Here is a 17,142-nt window from a genome sequence, read left to right on the forward strand (position 1 = left end):
CGATAACGCTTTAACTACACAACTTGACAATATCATCCGGGATAAATGGCTTCAGGATGTCAACCAGCTTGGACACTGGAATCCATTCCAGGGGTCCGTGGACTGTCTCCAGCGTTCGTCCACTGTACAGCACCCTGGCATACATCTCTGACTCGGATGTTTCCCTATCAGAATCAGCAACAGCCCAAGTGGCCAAGGGAGTAACAGAGACATACCAAAACTCAAATGCAACATTCGAGCCCATTCCCGGCCATCTCAACGCCCTAATCCCCAGCGCCCCCAGCAACGGCGCAATATCGCCATCATGCGCAAAGACATGTCTATACACAACTTCATCCCCTGCACCCACTGCCTCAAACGATCTCACCAACTCCGCAATAAACATCCCTTCAATCACGCGAATATACTCGGTGACATTCTGATTCCTCCGCCACCAGTAGTTATACATCCAATCCCCAGCGCGAAACACCTCATCCGCCTGCACTCTACTCACACACTCCCCCTCATCTTCCAAAGAACAAGGCAGTTCATACCCATTGCACAACCTCCCTTGGAAATTATCCGCAAAATGATCCCAAGTCTCCAACCACTCCTCCTGCTCTTCCGCCCCAAACATTCCCGCAAGATTCCTCCTCAACCCATCCGTAACAGCAATATACTCCTCCCACTGCGGCCCGCTCTGAATCGCATCCAGAATCGTGTCTCGCGCCGGACACGCAAAACCGCGGTTAATCGTATCAACCGCCTCAACCTGCTGATGCAATGGTAACGGGCCCTTATACTCCGGCCAAAGACCACGAAGCACACCACCCGCCGAGCCCTGCGTTAGCGGCGATGAGGTTGATCTGAACCAGACGCGCTTATCGCCCTCATCCAGAGTCTCCGGGATCAGACCTAGTTGCGTGCTATAGAGGGCGTGCAGATCGCGCCCGTGCTGGTACGCGTCCAGATACCCGCCGATTGTCAGCTGGGGGTACTGGCAGGAGCCGTTGACGTAGTTAGTTAGAAATGGGTTCGATGGGTCTGTATAGGCCTGGCCGTAGACCTGGACTGGGGACGGGCCTGATCCTGTGGCATGTGCAGGGGCGGCGAAGAGGTGCGGGTTGATGGCCTCGCAGTTGTATTCTTGGTTCTATACAGTATTAGGACTAATCTATATTTAAATATAATAGAGAGGGGAGTACTTCGCCTCCTGGGAGGATATTATACGGCGTCCGTCGCTGGTGCCGCTGGACGTACTCCAAATGCACGAGCTTGGCAGCGACAGAGTGGTTCGCGACTGAGCGGGGCAGGGCGTAAGTATCTACATGCGGATGCGGCATGGAGCAGTAATTATAGACGCTGTCGCCTGTCTGGCTCGCCTTGTCGGAGGGGGCGCTGAAGACGCCGCCATACGTGCCCAGCGAGGCATTGGTGATGTACGTGGTGTGGTTGAGGGGCGGGTAGAAGCTGTCCACGGCAGCCAGCGAGGCGCCTGGGAGGAGCAGGCCCAGGAAGAAGGTCAGCATGTCGAGAATGCCCTCGTAGACGGTCTGCATGGTTTACGGCGGACGGGGCTTTGCTGGTTTATATTCAGGAGGTTGAGCATTCCACCTGCGAGTGAAGCCAGTTTGGCTGCATGGATTGTGATTGGCTGCGGCTCCCACGTGCGCTGCTGCGTTGCTGTCGTCTCTTACACTACTAAACTTGTATTAATTAAACTGACTCGTTTTCTTGGCTATTCTTTATTCTATTCTTGAGAATAATAGACCTCGCTTGTAATTTTGGGTTGTGGAGTTATGGTGGTTGATTATATATATCCATCACAGCTATCCATATACTCGCCAACAACATTATCGGAGGGTTAGGGCATATCTTGGTACAAACAGAACATCAAAATAGAAAACATCAAATTGCTGGCCCACTTTAAGCTGTGATATATATTCGATTTATATTGTAAAAAAAATACAGTTAGAAGGTCCAACGCCGTGATGGACAGCCGCAAGGTTGACAGTCCATGGAGTGCTTGAGCAGATCTCTTCCTCCGTCCTTAAGTTCTTCTCTGAAGATTACTGTGATGTAGTAAATAGAAAAACATGGTTTGTGACCTACAAGCCCGTAGAAACCACAGCTCCCATATGTAGGGCAGCAATTATATTATTCCATTTTAGGATATCAAGGTGATTTGCCTCATTGTCCAGTTGGGAACCGAATTGTTTGGGCTTTGTCTGATTTTACTTCATTCTGTATCTTTGCTTTTGATGCTGAATGCATTTTGTTTTACTTGCCAAGTTGGTGTAAAGCCAGTCATCTGTAAGTAAATGAGTAATTGGACAAATTCCTGATCCAGTGCAGTTCACACCACAAGAAACCGAGTCGGTTCTCACTATCCCCTTGCTGGTAAACAATTGTTATTCCCAACAAACAGTACGGTAGCAACACCTCGAGAATAAGGGGCTCGGCTGGTGCTTTGTCACAACTGCCGGATTGGAGGGCCGTGCTTTGTAGCAGAGCAGGAAGTACTGACCCCGGGAGCAACAGTGCCTCCATACAAAACAGCCTACAAAGCATAGAAGTTAATGACTTACTGAGACACTGCCCCTCCCCCTCTTATTCTCCTCTTTGTCTCCCCTCTTTGTGTCTGCCTCCCATCCCTTCCAGTGTATTTACCCCCTACAAAGCGCGTATACTGTCAACAACAGCTTTTCGTGTCCATTGTATCTGCAGAGGTATCTGGTAGTTCATGAATATCTAACAGCGGCGCCTGCACCGCCCTTGACACAGTCTCAATCCTATTCCCAGTGGCAGCCTTATTATCAGTCCCAGGAACAGCCGTACCAACAGCCCTAGTATCAGCGATCTTGATCAACTCCGGCTCCGGATTTGATTTCGCCCAGGCACACCTCGTGCGCTCGCGCGAGCAAATACCCACAGACGGGTTCTTGACAGGGTCATCAAAGTGGCGAGCGTGGTAGTCGCGCGAACGCACGCCGCCACACCGAATACACCGCAGCTGCGGGTATCCCTGGCATGACTCGACGCGGTGCAGGTGCTGGATATCTCCTCTATCGCTTATTGTTGATGTCTCGGAGGCGTCGCATGGTCTGGGTGGGAGGGACCATGTGCGGCGTCGGTTGTGTCTTGTGTTTCTTTCGTTCTCGAGGTAGATGGCTGTTCCTGTTGAGCGAGAGGCTCTGGTTCTGTTAGGTGTTGTCCTGTATTTTGGATATTTGGCTTGGTAGCTTACTTGTGTTTAGCCCAAAATAGAGTCCCAGACATCCAGTGCATGGTTGTGTAGTAGTGTTGGTCAACAACAGGTGTATACTTCGTGATTCGTGAAAGCGTGGAAGGCGTCGACTCGCACAGCAAGTGAGCCTGGGTATATTTATAATTGAGACTTGATATCGAAAGGAAAGACCTGCAAAGCAACGAAAGACCCCGCGATTTATATAACCTGGTGTATGCCTTGTTCATGCAACGCCAAGCGGGTTCATGGCCATGTAAAAGCATCGCCGGCAAATCACCAGCAAGCATCCATACTTATGAAACGGATAAAAATGCCTCAACTTCTGGAACAATCACATTCAGACTGTTGTCTGGGAGTAGCTCCCCGCACTGACGAGACGAGCAGGCAGCTGGAGGGGCCCGGTGAGCGTTGCATGCAGGTTAGGTAGCATTTGGTCATATTCTGGTTTCTGGTTGTTTACCCTCGGACTGATTGGTTACAGAGTTCCCGCTTTTCTCGAGAACAGAAAGTACTACTAGTGGTCCTCTGGTCGGTCCTCCTGGTGGTCCTCAAGGCAGGAGAAGCAGTTTGAATGCTGGAGCCCTGGGACTTATCCTATTGGTGCATAAAATGCATAAGCTGGGTCAATAAGCAGCGACTTCCTCTTTCGGACATGCTGTGTACACAACCACCTCTGGCAAGTCAACGAGGGCCGTTTCATCCTAGAAATACACTTAGTCGCACACAAGTACGATTGCCGACCGGCTGTATTACGCCTGGCCCGTCTTATGGTGTCCTGGCGGGGTGGCACTGCCCTCCCAACAGGGGTGGTTTTGCCCGGCGTCGTCTTTACAAACCTGTTTTTCGATGTTTACTCGACACGTCCGTAGAGCAGTAGGCTTGCTGTCAGTTCTTGAGTTCCTGCACGCTGTTTAAAGTCTGGCTAGTGGCTGCAGGGTCGATCTGTTGGCGCCGTACCGTAGATCTGGTCGGATGGCAGATCTGGCTGCATGGTAGATCGCAGAGCCACCTGGTCGTGTATTTTACAGCCCCTGACACGTCGAGACTCTGAATATGCAGTAATGGAACTGACGGGGTGCAGCCTGCCCTGCGCCCTCGTCTGCGCAGCCAATTCTGGCGTCTCAGGTCTCCACAGGCGCCCGAGAATCACCCGATATCTACAAAAGTACGGCCAGTATGTTCCAAGCCGGTGGATGGACGTTTTGCCCTGCGCCCGGCTTAGCCCTGCACTAGGTTTAACATAGGTGGGGAGAGATATGAATTCTCTGTTTTTCGAAGGCGAGTGTTGGTCAAGGCAGGGCGAGGGATCGCCGCCAATCCGATAACCTTTCGATCTGACTGGATTTCGGTGAATTGCTCGCATTGTCAGTGTCTGTCCCGCGGTTATCCCGGAGAATTTTCGTGTGGAGTGTGGGTGCAAAGCTTAGGTCCCACGGTTGTAACAGCTTGTGTGTTTCAGCACTTACCTGCGTGGACTGGCAGCCTGGCATGGAAAAGTATATTCCGTATATTCATGCTTGCAACCTGCCATACACTCGTATGGATATAATGTATTCTGTGAACAGAGTAATATGGCGGCAAGGCGTAGATCAGGAAGGTGAGTATGTCCCAGGGCAGGCATCAGGTAGTCTACGGGACCATTCCGACATGGATAAACAACCCCTCCATGTAAAACACAGCATAAACTTTGCACCACTGTCACAATCCATGCAAGTCAGCTTCTAGCGGCCTTCCATGCTGCAAAGCCATGACGGATCGTCCCGGCCGCACCGTCTGCATTCAGGCCCGCAATGATTCATTCTCGACCCAGCAGCCACTCACCAGCAAGCCAACAAGCCGCTCCCTCGGAGAAGCAGAACTGCTGCAAGCACCCGACTGGGAGCCCCGCCGAGCCCGCGTGGTAACAGAAACAATTCGGCCATTCGGGTCTCAGCCCGGTGCCCCGAGCCTGCAGTACTAGGGGGCCATGTCCTTGGAGTTGGTATCGAGTCTCCTCCTACCTGCTTCTGCAGACACAGCCTCCATCAGAGGGTACTCTCAGGCCGGATATGGCCCAAGTTCTGCAGCCAATGCGGTGACCTCCTGGCTTAATGGGTATAAGCGAGGTCCAACCAGAGGCAGGCTCACAGTGGAATTTCCTGAGGCAGTGGGCCTCTGCACTGCTTACCCCTCCATGCCACTATTACAGTCGTGATGGTATACTTGCTACAACTCAGAGAGTCCATACCTGCGGGGCCGGCGGGACTCGTTGAATTGGCAATGGCTGTTACACAACACCCGACATGCGGATGCGGTCTCCCTTTGGGCGCAGCGTCCTTTAAGCATGTAAAAATAAAGCTTGCAGGTCTCTGCAGGGACAGACACCACACGGTGACCGCAGAACCTCCCACTTCGTGCGACACTGGTGTCCCTCGGCGTGTTTCAGGCTCGCGACTGGCGACTTGCGATTGGCGCGAGGCGGCAATATTGGTGCTTTCACGCGGTCTTGCGCGGTTTAACCGACTATTACTTTGCATAGATTGCAACTTTGCACCTGATCCAGGCTCTCTGCCAAATCCTCTACAGATAGGCCGTTATTCCGACTTCGGTTTGCAATATCCCTCTTCTTCCCATAGAATGACCACTGAGTGAGATTCCAAAAGTTCGCTTACAGTCTACCCATTAAAGCAACAAGGATGTGAAATTAGCGGACGGCCTGAAGGGTCGTGGTCTAAATGTTGCCAAAAATACCCTGTTTTAGGGTCTGCGCCTCCTCACCGGCATCATATACAGAACCAACATGACTCCACAAGCACATCCTCATTCTACCAGCAAGGCTGAGCTCTACGGTCCTGGACTTCAGACCTTGCGACAAAAGTACTCGGTCGAACGGCTTCACATGGAAATTAAGGGTAGACGTCATTGACAGACGCCCAGTCCAGGTGTGCATGGTGACATCGGTCAACTCCCGAGTCTATAGCCGGCGAGATTGGGAAATTAAGGACCAGGAGCGTCTGTTCCAGCTACCAGAGATAGCAGCCTCGAGGAGGCACTTTTACAATATTGCATTGCAGCCTGGACTTGCAGGACCTGGGCTGTTCATGTTTGCCATTTATGAACGGACATCTGGAAGGTATAGTGTTGGTAGCATAGTTATAGATGCTTTCATTGTAGGTAGTCCCATTCATTTAGAAGGAACCCAACTAGCGAGCAGTGTATCCGCCATCGACTGGTAAACAAACACCGGTAACCCAACTGGCATCCTCGCTTGCCAAAACAACAGCCATCCTAGCAACGTCATCGGGCAGTCCAGGCCCTTTCAACGGATGGCGCCGATTCAGATCCTCCCAGGGCGTCAAATGGGTCGTCGTCTCCTTGAATATCGCGGTCTGGGTATCTAATTCGGCATTAGTTCAGTCCCACAACCAGGGTTGAAAGTGAAGCTTACATCCAGGACACAGCGCATTCGCATGGATCCTGTGAGGCGCGTAGTCCAGAGCAATCTGCCTCGTCAGCTGGCTAACAGCGCCTTTAGATGCGCAATACGACGCTGCACGAATCAGTCTTCCTTAATTCATCCACAATGAATATGAGCTTACGGTTCTCAGGCCCAACAATCATCCCCATTATGGATGAGATGTTGACAATCCACCCTCGATCCCCTGATGGATGTGGCTCTTGCTGCAGCATCTGCGCAAGGGCATATTTACACCCCAGGAATACAGACTTCACATTGACTCTCATGGTCGTATCCCACGTCGCCTCGTCCGTAAGATGTAGAACCGCCGGAGTGCGCGCCTCAATGCTTATACCGGCATTATTGACAAGACTGCCAGTGTTAGCCCTCTGCTTGAAAAGTAAACCAAGGCTCTCGATGGATGCTCATACATATCCAGTCTCCCAAAGTGCTTCACAGCAGCCTGAACCAAATTCTCCATCTGTGCTGAATCTCCCACGTCAGCCTGCACAAAAAGCGACTGTCCGCCATTCGTCTCTATTAAATCATGCGTCGTTATCTCAGCCTCCTCGCGCGACCGCGCCGTGGGCGAGAGGTCAGCGCATACGACTTTGGCGCCTTCATGCGCGTATCGGATGGCGATCGCCCGGCCGAGACCTGATGAGGAGCCTGTGACGATGGCGACTTTATCTTGTAAGCGGAGGGTCTGCGACATGTTGTAGGATGAGGCAAGTGGTGGTGAAGAAGGGTGGTGAGGGGACTGAGCTGCTCCTATGCAGATGCAACAACTAATAACACCCCCACTGCCTTCCTGGTGCTTATTGGAATGTAAGCAGTGGATAACTGACGTGGATTGCAGCACTTCGCGTGAATCTCCTTGTTGGGCTTGCTGGTTCCTCCACCTTCTCTATGCAGCAATTTAGCCGGCGGACACTCCAACGTAATCACATATTTATTCTGCTATTCCTGTGGTCCTGCATATTTAATGACCCTCGCTGGAACCCCAACGGCAACACTAAAAGGAGGGATATCCTTGTTAACAACCGACCCAGCACCAACTGTACAGCCCTCTCCAATCGTAACTCCCGCCAGAATCGTAGCATTTGCACCAATCCAACAGTCATTGCCAATGATGACTTCCCCAGTAAACTCCTTTCCCCGGTTTGCTCTCCGCGCATTAATTTCCGTGAAGTGCTCACCCGTGATGATATTGACATTCGGGCCTATTTCAACATGGTCTCCGATCGTGACGAGTCCGCAGTCGAGGACAGTTAAACTATCTTATCAGTATAGACGGGGAAGTACAGAGAGCAGAGACTAACTTGAAATTGGCATAGAAGCCTTCCCCAACACTAATATTGCATCCATAGTCAACGAATATCGGGGGCTCGATATACGCTCCACCGCCGACGCATCCAAACAGCTGCTTAACTACCTCCCCTCGGTGTGAAATGGCCTCCGAGAACGCAACATCAGGCTTTGGCGGGGCTTTGAACTCGGCAATAAGTCGCCTGGCCCTTTCTCGGCCATCGATAAGTTCTGGAGCTAGAGGACTGTATCTGCAGTATTCAGTAAGACAGGGAGCTGGAGAATATGAAGATGAGTCTAACATACAGCATCCCGGATATCATCTTCTCGTACTCTTCGCCCCAGCAAACACCACTTAGGGTCTTTGCTTTGGTGATGGCTTGAGGACACTTTTCTGGCTTTGGCAGCATACTGGGCTCTGAAACATTCAGAAAACACGTTTTAAAGGCAGTCGTGGGTATTTATATAGGCGTCGACATGAATACGAGGAGATGGTGGCGTGTGCCCTGGAATGTCGGGCCTGAATGCCGGGATTCGTCCTCGATACAGTCTACTGCAGCTGACACCCCAAGGCTCACTGTTGTGTATCCCACATTTAAACTTGTTTAAATCTGTTTAAATCTGTCGGGTGCGGTCTAAAAACATAAGATAAAATCAAGACTGCCGATTTGCAACAATAGATTGCGGTCATAGACTTCACTCACACTCTCCACTGCTAACTGTTCATTTCGAATCGCCTACAGCAAATGCATGATACACAAGCGATCAAAGCGGGTGACAGGGCCTGGCTTCCATATCCTTTAAACAACCCTTTCACCCGTGAAGGGCGTTGTGAACAGAAAAACAGCATGTTCACAGAGAAGTACCTGTTGTATAAATAAAACACCTGCATTCCTGTAATCCAACCGAGGCGAAATCTGAGCAGATATCCATAAAACGTCCTAACCTCACGTGGAAGATGACCCGAAAAATACCTGAGCATTTTGAAATGGAGACCCGTGAAATATTCCTCGCCGAGTCCAAGGCCAACTCCTGCTTCGGTAGCCGCTGGGTGATCATGGTGGTATCCCAAGACACTGGACTGTATGACGTGTACTACTCTGCCGGTAGTACATCTAGAGAGAATGGATACGAAAGGAAGGAGGCTCTTGACTTGAAGTTCGAAGGTCGCAAGGATCTTTTCTCAGGGTTGATTTTGCTGGGATGTCTACAGATGGAACGATGGAACAGGTTCGACAAGGTGCTCAAGGAGACAATTCCTGGTCCGGACCAGTTCTTTGCTGTCCGCCTCATATATGGCCTTGCTCAGAATGGCATAATTGAGCAGTTGATGGTTACTAGGGTGATATGGGAGCCAAGGTACTCTGCTGCAGAGACGGAGTTCTATCAGAATAACATGTCCCCAGTTGATTATTTGTTCTACGCCACTGATGTGAAAGAAAGCGGACATCTTGTTCCTAAGAAGACAGGACCAAAGTTTCCTTATTTTTACCGGGGATGTACAAACATCCGTAATTGATACATAAGACATATCCTGTGACAAGCAATAAATGTCTTATATTGTAACATGAATTTAAACTGGTATATTCTACCATCATTATGAAATTGGGGCAGTAATATAAAGACGCCATGTGAACTCCATAAAGTAATAAAGAATACTGCCCATTGAAAGGGTACGAACTGTGGAAACCCCCCTTTCAATCAGGTAAATGCCATTGTAGAGACGAGAAATGATAAGTGAGAGTACACAAAAGGAATCCATTATAAATATGGATAGCATAAACCAAGACCAAACCCCAGTTCTCGAGATAGCACGACCGTCCTCCAAGAGACACCCTAACTCCCAAAATGGACTGCAGATATAAGCTATGCCTTGCGCAGGTCAAACGAAAGGAAAAGGAGGAATGGGTCCTGGTACTTAAGTACCCCAACGGGAAGAAGAACCGCTGGCTCTTATCGACAGGCGGCCCAGGCACAAGCGAGGTATACGAACGGTACTCCAAAAAGCGGGACGACCTGCCTGATTGTAGCGAGTTCTGGCTGATTGCCAAACTCACGGATGAGGAGGTGTATCATGAGTTCAAGCCGGAGTGGAAAATGACGCTGCCTGGTCCAAACAAGTTCTTCATAGTGCGGTTCCTAGATCGCCTAGCGAGACGGGGACTGGTTGATGAGTCTGTTATCGAAAAGCTAAAGGAGGAGGCCTACTATTCTGATAGGGAGCTGAAATGCTTCAAAGGCAGGTACACTAATGTTGATCAGGCGTTTATTGAAGATAGCCGCCACGAAGACAATGCCTTTTATCCCTACAAATAGGCGGGCTAAAATGAGTGCCACAGTTTTATATAGAGGAATATCGCTAAAACACTGCACCATCGAACTTTTCTTACTGTAGTCAATGATAGCCGAGTTTGGATAATTAAACAGTAGCTCCATTATTAAATACTAGGCTTCTTAGGTCCTATTAGAGCCATTAAGGTAGTGAGGGTCATATTGGCAATGTTCCCAGTGTCAGAATAATGACCTAGAGTATACCCTAAGCACAGACTAAACGGTTGACAACAAGCGGTGCTAGACGTAAACGAAAGGGCCATAGTGGAAAGATAATGCCATTCTAGCGATTGTTAATCGTTTCGACAGAATGAAACTAACATGTTATCAGCAATGTGGTATTAGTAAAGGGCACAAAGCACATAAAGAAGGCAGTAACAAGACTGCTTTTACCCAAAGGGCTCACGTAAAAGACGAAGAAATATAAGTAAGCGCTGTACCCAAACTGCCCTCTTCCAAAACCTTTGTCAAGCCGTCACTATGCCTGAATGTACTTGTGACTGTGAATACGAGCTCTACTTTGGGATAACCAGAAGCAAAAGCAACGAATCCGGGACGCGTTGGATAATTATCCTGTTAGACCCCAAGAATGAAGTATGCAACTGGTATCAATCAGTCACCGGGCAGAATGGGTATACAGCAACTGTAGCCCCAGGTCTGACGCTCGGATTTAATGAGGGATTCCGGAACAAAGTTCGAATTGGGACGATCCGTAAGAGAGACATGAATATATTCCAAAGGATATTTGCCGCAACGGAGCCCCAGGATAGTCATCGGTTTGCAGCGGAATTTGTCCTGAATCTGAGCCGGGAGAGCTTGGTGGAAGGTGTACTTGGGTGGGATATGCTTAGGGCCGCCAAAAATACCGCGTATATCTGGGAGCATTTAAACATTAGGCCCAGCGTTCATTGGCAGTCTCTTGCTGACAGGGAGGACAGCTGCATATTCGAGACGGCCAGTCGAAATTCGTACGTGGTGAGATGAGGCTGGGTTAGTATTAGAATAACCGTGTTAATAATTTATGACTTAAACAACCAATAGCACATTGAATGAATTAACGTACAGCTAATCTGCGGTAGTCTCCCTCGCCCGGTCCTTTATATCCAAATTCTCCGCATAAGCATCAACATGATACCGTTTAAACTTCCTCGTCGGAATCTTCGCAGCAAACATGATATCCAACTCCTCAAATGTCCTCCCCTTCGTCTCTGTAAGTCTAAAGAACCCCCAAACAAGAGTCAGAAATCCCGTCCCAAACCAGAAGAACCCCGTCTTCCCTCTCCAGTTCCAGGCCGTGGGATTCATAAAATACGGCTCAATAACATTTGCCACCACAATCGCAATATAGTACGTATTCCGCGCAAGAACAATCGTTTTCGAACGCAGCCTCGTCGACGACACCTCAGGCGCAATCGACCACCCCAATGGGCCAATGGTAAGCGAAAATGTAAATAGCCAGATAATACACAGCGATGACTGCGCCCACTTCACCCCGTCGATGTTTCGTACCAGGTCCAGAATGCCGATGATGAAGAGGTACGCGCACATCATGGCCATACCACCCAGGTACATAGACCGTCGACCGAAGGCCTTCATAAGGAACCACGAGAGAACCGTTCCGATAAAGGCAATCGCCGTACCACCAAGCGCAAGCTTATACGCATCATCCGGGCTCATCCCGGCCTGTTCAAAGAAATACGTCCCCGAGTAGGCGAACTGGCTACCGGCAAGAACCTGGCCTGCGAAAGTGACGCAGGCGATTTCCGTGCGCCGCAGATTCGACCCTTTAAGGCAGTCCATATACGACGAGCCGGCTTCAAGTTCGGACTCGATGTTATCGGTGTGGATCATCATAGCCACAATCTGGCGGGCGTTATGCCGTTCGGTCTTGGCCATGAGCCCCTGAACAGTTTTGTGCGCGGCGTCGTATTGTCCGTGTCGGACCTGCCACCAGGGGGACTCGGGCATGAAGATTGCAATGAAGAATAACGGGGCGGGCCAGATCCATTGGACGGCAAAAGGGATGCGGTAGGACCATTCGTCTGGGCGGTTGAGGAGGCTTTGGAGCACGCCCATGCTGAGGAATTGGCCGATTGCGAAGCACATGTTTGTGTAGGCTGTTAGATAGGAGCGCAGAGCCATGGGGAGGAGCTCTGATGAGTATGCAGGACCGATAGTGGCGAACATTCCCCAAGGTATCCTGTTCGTCAGTACAAATTAAGAAAGCAGTTTATATTCGACTTACCCACAGAGAACCTGTCCAGCAACCTGAGCCCCGACGGACTTTCCAAAGAACGAGACGAAAATAAAACTGCACATACAGAATAAACCACCAAGGAACACTTTCTTAAAGCCGTAATGTTTTATCAGGTATCCATTCAGAAACGCCCCAATAATACACCCTGCATTCCCGCCAGCCCCTAAGGCCGACTGCCATTCGCCAGGAACCTCATATCCATGCGCATATTCATTCCCAAACTGTTTCTTGAACTCCGGATAGGCGTAGAAATTACCCACCAGATTGGTATCGTAGCCCTCCATGATAATCGACATGGAGATCGTGAGCGACCAGGCGACTGCCCAGGGATATGCGCGTAAGGCCTGACGCACGGTCAAAGAGTGTTCGGCCGCATTGGCCGCCTGGGCTTCTTTGGTGTTTGTATGCCATTGATCATCACCTCTCTTTTCAATGTCGGCGCTACCATCGTAGGCCTCAACATGGAGCGGCGCAGGGGATCCGTCTGCTTTCTTGTCATCCATAACGAGGTCAGAGTTACATGAGTGTTGAACCAGAATATGCGGCAACAATCCTTATATAGCCTGGATTTATCCGCAGCAAGGGTCATGCGCACCTCAGTTCTTTGTCCTACATTAATGATCGAGTAATGCTACCGTCGATCACCGTCTTCCCCATGGGGAAATGGCAGGGATACAGGGAATGGCATGATTGGACGAGTCTATCTCTGCTCCAAGGGAAACTGGAATGCGGAGATGCGGCCTTGGAGAGATCCGACTGGTGGATTCTGGTGTAGCTCGGCAAGCAAAGACTGCTCGGCTCCAGTGCGGAGAATCAGATTATCCCAGTGCATGAGGCTGCAAGTCGTTGAAGGATCAAGGCAATTGCCTATGAATTGACTGAGACACATGATATCTACAATCTAGCTGGTTCAACTCCGATTCACCCTCTTCCTCATAAAGGCTGCATTGAAAACAAGCGTCCTCCCATCCATCAACACCTCTTTATACCGCGGCTCTTCCTTCCAAGCCACATACCCCTGCTTTTCGTACCACTCCTGGTTGCAAATAGGCATCACCTTGCGACAAATAGGCCCCAGGACCTCATCATAATAATGCTTCTTGCTCATACAGTTCAGCGTGATATATTCACAATTCTCACTCCCAAACGGCCCTCGCGGCGCCAGAGCCTCGATCTGTCGCATCGCAGCACCACCAAGCCCACCGGAGCGATGTTCAGGCAAGATAAAGAACGTCTGAATATGCAGGTTCGTCTTCTCTTCGTTGGCGAGCTCCCAGTCTGCGGGCTCGGCGTAGGCGTCGAGTGAGATGTGACCGGCGCGGATTGGTGTTTCTGGTTCGCCCGTAGAATTATTGGAGGGATTTGTTGATTTGGTGATCCAGAAAAAGGACTTGAGGCCGGCCTCTTGTTGGGCGCGCCAGAGCGCGAACTTCTCTGGTGTGTTGTCCCAGCCGCAGACGGTACGCTGGTGCTCGAGCTCCTCCGCCTCGGAGGGATCGGAGAGGTTTATTGGGACGAGAGTGCAGACCATCGCGACTCGATCAGTACAAGTATTCTGACAAGCGACTCGTAACTGGGAGCAGAGTGAGAGAGTACGCAGGCCCTCGAGTGACTCACCGGCTGAGAATACGAAGTAGCGACTCAGCGAAGTCTCGGTTCACGCTAGTTCATTAGTTAATGTAACGCTGACTCTGGCTTACATTTGCGCGATACTGGTTGCCTGCAATCCGCACGCTAAAACCACATGGTACTTTTAGACTGGGATACTGCGATAATATGCCCCCAAATGCTGAACGGAAAGATGGTTGAGAAGGCGAGGTGCTATACTTCTACGATATACAAGCTCGGACAGCAACGATACAATAATCGACATTCGTATGATTATCCACGTTAATTTCTCACAACCCTGGGATTATTACAGCTATCTTGCCTCGGCCGTGCCATTAGTCGACAGAGGGAGCCGCTCAATCACCTGCGGCTGGCCTTTAATACTGAATCCAGAAGTAGGATACTGCTCATCCACATCTACAAGCAAGGTGTATTCCCCAGGGTAAAGGACAATCCCTCCATCCGAGCGGCCGCGAGTCAATGGCGCCACGGTGACTTCGACATCCACTTTCCGCGTCTCTCCCGGTTTGATTTGGCTCGCCCTTGTGTATCCGACCAGTGTCTTGATAGGAGCAGGCTGAGGACCGGCGTCTGTCGAGCTGGCAAATACCAGGGCGACGTAGTCGGATGCAGTGCCGCCGGTGTTTGTCACTGCCAGCGAGAACGTATCGACCACATTAAGATGCGGGTTCTCTCCTTTTGTCAAAGAAGCAGCGTCATAAGAGCCGAAATCTTTCTTTGCCCAGGAAATGTTGAAGTCAGTGTAGTGCAAGCCAAATCCAAATGGGAGCACGGCGTCTTCGTACCACCGGTAGGTGCGCCCAGGGTTATCAGTTCCAGGACGCAGATTCATATCGGTCATCGGGACTTCATCCACGTATTCCTTTGGATACTGCGTGATTGGAAGACGGCCAGCTGGTGCGGCCTTGCCGGTGAGGATATCGAAGACTGCAATACCACCAGCTTGGCTGGGATATCCAACCCAGACGATTGCACCGACATTGTCGGCAGAAAGCAGCTGAGAATCGTCTACCTGGCCTCCGCCAAATTGAACCACGGTCAGAGGTTTGCCGACTTCGGCTAACTGGAGGATAAGATCTTGCTGGTTGCCAGGCCAGTCAATGCTGATTCTGTCTAGAGACTCTTCTTCGATGCTGTTGTCAATGCCGCCGAAGAAGATAACCGCGTCTGCTTCTGCTGCGATGTTCAAAGCATCCTCGAAGCCGTCTTCGCTGGTTGAGTTCATTTCTGTGCCTTGGGCTGTGAGTACGGTATATCCCCGCTGCTTCGCGGCCTCGATCATGGTTGGGATGTTCTTGGCCGGACCGGCGTAGTTGCTCTGTAGCTCTGTCGTGAGGTTGATATAGGGTCCGATTAACGCCAGAGTGCCATTTGCCTTGAGTGGAAGAGTCCGATCAGAATTCTTCAGGAGAACAGTTCCCTGCGTAGCAACAGCTAACGCAGTATCCTCCGCTTCAGATGTCGACACGTCCTCCCATCCGATGGACCGCAGAGGCTGGTCATCCGCAGGATCAAAGTATCCCAGCTGCACCAGCGACGTATACAGCCGAGTCAGAGCCGTATCCAGCGTCCTATTCTCAATCAAGCCCTGGCTCTGCGCCTCACCAAGATACGTCGGCAGCCATGACCCACAGTCCAGATCCACTCCAGCATTCAACGCAGCAGCCGCCGCCTCAGGGCCACTGTCCGCATAATGATGATACGTCTGTATGCGTTCAACAGCACCACAGTCCCCGGTCACCCAATGCCCCGGAGCCTCCCACCCATAATGCTCCCTCAACACAGTCTGCAACAAATACCGATCCGCACAAGCCGGCACCCCATTCAGGGCATTATAGCTGCACATAAACGCACCGACCTTGGCATCAACAGCACAAGTCCTAAACGGCGGCAGATAGTACTCCACCAGATCAACCGCAGACACCTGCGCATCAAACTCAAACCGACTCACCCCTCCCCACCCCTCCAGATCATACGCAGCAAGGTGCTTACACGTCGCAACAACCTTCGGATTCTCAGGATCATCCCCCTGCAGCCCGCCCACAAACTCATTCACATAGCGCGAGCAATGCAGCGGATCCTCACCGGGCGTCTCCTGGCCCCTCCCCCACCTTGGATCCTTAAACGGATTAATATTAGGAGTCCAGTAATCGAGGCCCGCGTGGTCTGAATTGGAGAACGCGCGCGCCTCGGTCGATATAATCTCCGCCACGGTCCTGACAAGGTCATCGTTGAAGGCAGCGCCTAGCACGATAGGCGCGGGGAACGAGGTCGCGTAGCTGAACTCGCCATCTTCTTCGAAGTTCACGCCGTGTTTCTCGGCGACGCCGTGCAGGGCTTCGTTCCACCAGTTGTAGGCGGGGAGGCCGAGGCGGGTGCTCCCTGCGGCTTCGTGGCCGGTGTTGTTGATTTTTTCAACGAGGGTTAGGGCATTAACCAGGGATTTGGCGCGGGTTTCTGCGTCTAGGGAGGTGTCGCAGATGGGCAGCTGGCTGAGAGGGCCGGTTGTGCAGTCTGGGTAGTTGGACTGGGCGAGGGTTTGGAGAGGGAGGGGGAGGATGAGGGGGGTCAAGCTGAGGATATTTCTGGGATTGAGTCCTATCATCGTGATCTTTCTCTTTTCCTGGTGGACTTTGGAATTGAATGGTTCGTACCGTTGATGGGGGCTTTAAGTATGCCATCCCGGCTTAACGGGTGATTGAGTCAGTCGTTTAAATCCAAACAGGCTGATATAGCCAGAATACTGCTTATGACATAGTTATGAAATATCTGCTTGTGACATATGAAACTGCAAAATATATGGTATGATGCAGGAACCCCGCTGGATATTCAGTCCCGATGCTGATCATTCTTGTCTTCATATATTATCCTCCAATGGGAACAAATGGGTAAACACAGCTTTTTGCAGAAGACTTTAGGCACAGGTACCTGATTACCTCGGAATAGAGCTTGCAA

General features: G+C 50.8%; 10 protein-coding genes across 10 annotated transcripts; 4 read left to right on the forward strand and 6 right to left on the reverse strand.

Moving 5' to 3' along the window:
* Positions 1-10: 10 nt before the first annotated feature.
* On the reverse strand, positions 11-1,538 carry ASPVEDRAFT_142763 (uncharacterized protein; the record flags this gene model as incomplete). Its single annotated transcript, XM_040807868.1, has 3 exons — positions 11-164; positions 216-1,132; positions 1,185-1,538. The coding sequence occupies 3 exons, from the start codon at positions 1,536-1,538 to the stop codon at positions 11-13; spliced, it is 1,425 nt and encodes a 474-aa protein (XP_040673145.1).
* Positions 1,539-2,671: 1,133 nt separating this feature from the next.
* ASPVEDRAFT_56785 (uncharacterized protein) lies at positions 2,672-3,267 on the reverse strand (the record flags this gene model as incomplete). Its single annotated transcript, XM_040815251.1, has 2 exons — positions 2,672-3,179; positions 3,227-3,267. 2 exons carry the CDS (start codon positions 3,265-3,267, stop codon positions 2,672-2,674), a joined length of 549 nt encoding a protein of 182 aa, XP_040673146.1.
* A 3,141-nt stretch (positions 3,268-6,408) lies between these two features.
* ASPVEDRAFT_142001 (SDR family NAD(P)-dependent oxidoreductase) lies at positions 6,409-7,377 on the reverse strand (the record flags this gene model as incomplete). Its single annotated transcript, XM_040807789.1, has 4 exons — positions 6,409-6,602; positions 6,654-6,755; positions 6,805-7,034; positions 7,094-7,377. The coding sequence occupies 4 exons, from the start codon at positions 7,375-7,377 to the stop codon at positions 6,409-6,411; spliced, it is 810 nt and encodes a 269-aa protein (XP_040673147.1).
* A 315-nt stretch (positions 7,378-7,692) lies between these two features.
* Positions 7,693-7,914, forward strand: ASPVEDRAFT_97814 (uncharacterized protein; the record flags this gene model as incomplete). The annotated part of the gene is made up of 1 exon (XM_040818787.1): positions 7,693-7,914. A coding segment is annotated over one exon (222 nt), but the record flags the coding sequence as incomplete, so codon positions are not given.
* Positions 7,915-8,928: 1,014 nt separating this feature from the next.
* On the forward strand, positions 8,929-9,489 carry ASPVEDRAFT_141947 (uncharacterized protein; the record flags this gene model as incomplete). The annotated part of the gene is made up of 1 exon (XM_040807787.1): positions 8,929-9,489. One exon carries the CDS (start codon positions 8,929-8,931, stop codon positions 9,487-9,489), a length of 561 nt encoding a protein of 186 aa, XP_040673149.1.
* A 329-nt stretch (positions 9,490-9,818) lies between these two features.
* ASPVEDRAFT_88639 (uncharacterized protein) lies at positions 9,819-10,286 on the forward strand (the record flags this gene model as incomplete). The annotated part of the gene is made up of 1 exon (XM_040818377.1): positions 9,819-10,286. The coding sequence occupies one exon, from the start codon at positions 9,819-9,821 to the stop codon at positions 10,284-10,286; it is 468 nt and encodes a 155-aa protein (XP_040673150.1).
* Positions 10,287-10,781: 495 nt separating this feature from the next.
* ASPVEDRAFT_33612 (uncharacterized protein) lies at positions 10,782-11,285 on the forward strand (the record flags this gene model as incomplete). The annotated part of the gene is made up of 1 exon (XM_040810757.1): positions 10,782-11,285. One exon carries the CDS (start codon positions 10,782-10,784, stop codon positions 11,283-11,285), a length of 504 nt encoding a protein of 167 aa, XP_040673151.1.
* ASPVEDRAFT_202171 (uncharacterized protein) lies at positions 11,064-13,067 on the reverse strand. The gene is made up of 2 exons (XM_040809366.1): positions 12,547-13,067; positions 11,064-12,501 (listed from the first exon to the last, which is right to left on the reverse strand). Exons 1-2 carry the CDS (start codon positions 13,059-13,061, stop codon positions 11,367-11,369), a joined length of 1,650 nt encoding a protein of 549 aa, XP_040673152.1. The 5' UTR covers positions 13,062-13,067; the 3' UTR covers positions 11,064-11,366.
* Positions 13,068-13,317: 250 nt separating this feature from the next.
* Positions 13,318-14,208, reverse strand: ASPVEDRAFT_46724 (uncharacterized protein). The gene has a single exon (XM_040813625.1). The coding sequence runs from the start codon at positions 14,087-14,089 to the stop codon at positions 13,469-13,471; it is 621 nt and encodes a 206-aa protein (XP_040673153.1). The 5' UTR covers positions 14,090-14,208; the 3' UTR covers positions 13,318-13,468.
* A 235-nt stretch (positions 14,209-14,443) lies between these two features.
* On the reverse strand, positions 14,444-16,863 carry bxlB (putative beta-xylosidase). Its single transcript, XM_040813627.1, has one exon. It carries the CDS (start codon positions 16,790-16,792, stop codon positions 14,480-14,482), a length of 2,313 nt encoding a protein of 770 aa, XP_040673154.1. The 5' UTR covers positions 16,793-16,863; the 3' UTR covers positions 14,444-14,479.
* Positions 16,864-17,142: the final 279 nt, after the last annotated feature.

This window comes from Aspergillus versicolor, assembly GCF_001890125.1.
Source record: "Aspergillus versicolor CBS 583.65 unplaced genomic scaffold ASPVEscaffold_13, whole genome shotgun sequence".
NCBI classification, from domain to species: domain Eukaryota; kingdom Fungi; phylum Ascomycota; class Eurotiomycetes; order Eurotiales; family Aspergillaceae; genus Aspergillus; species Aspergillus versicolor.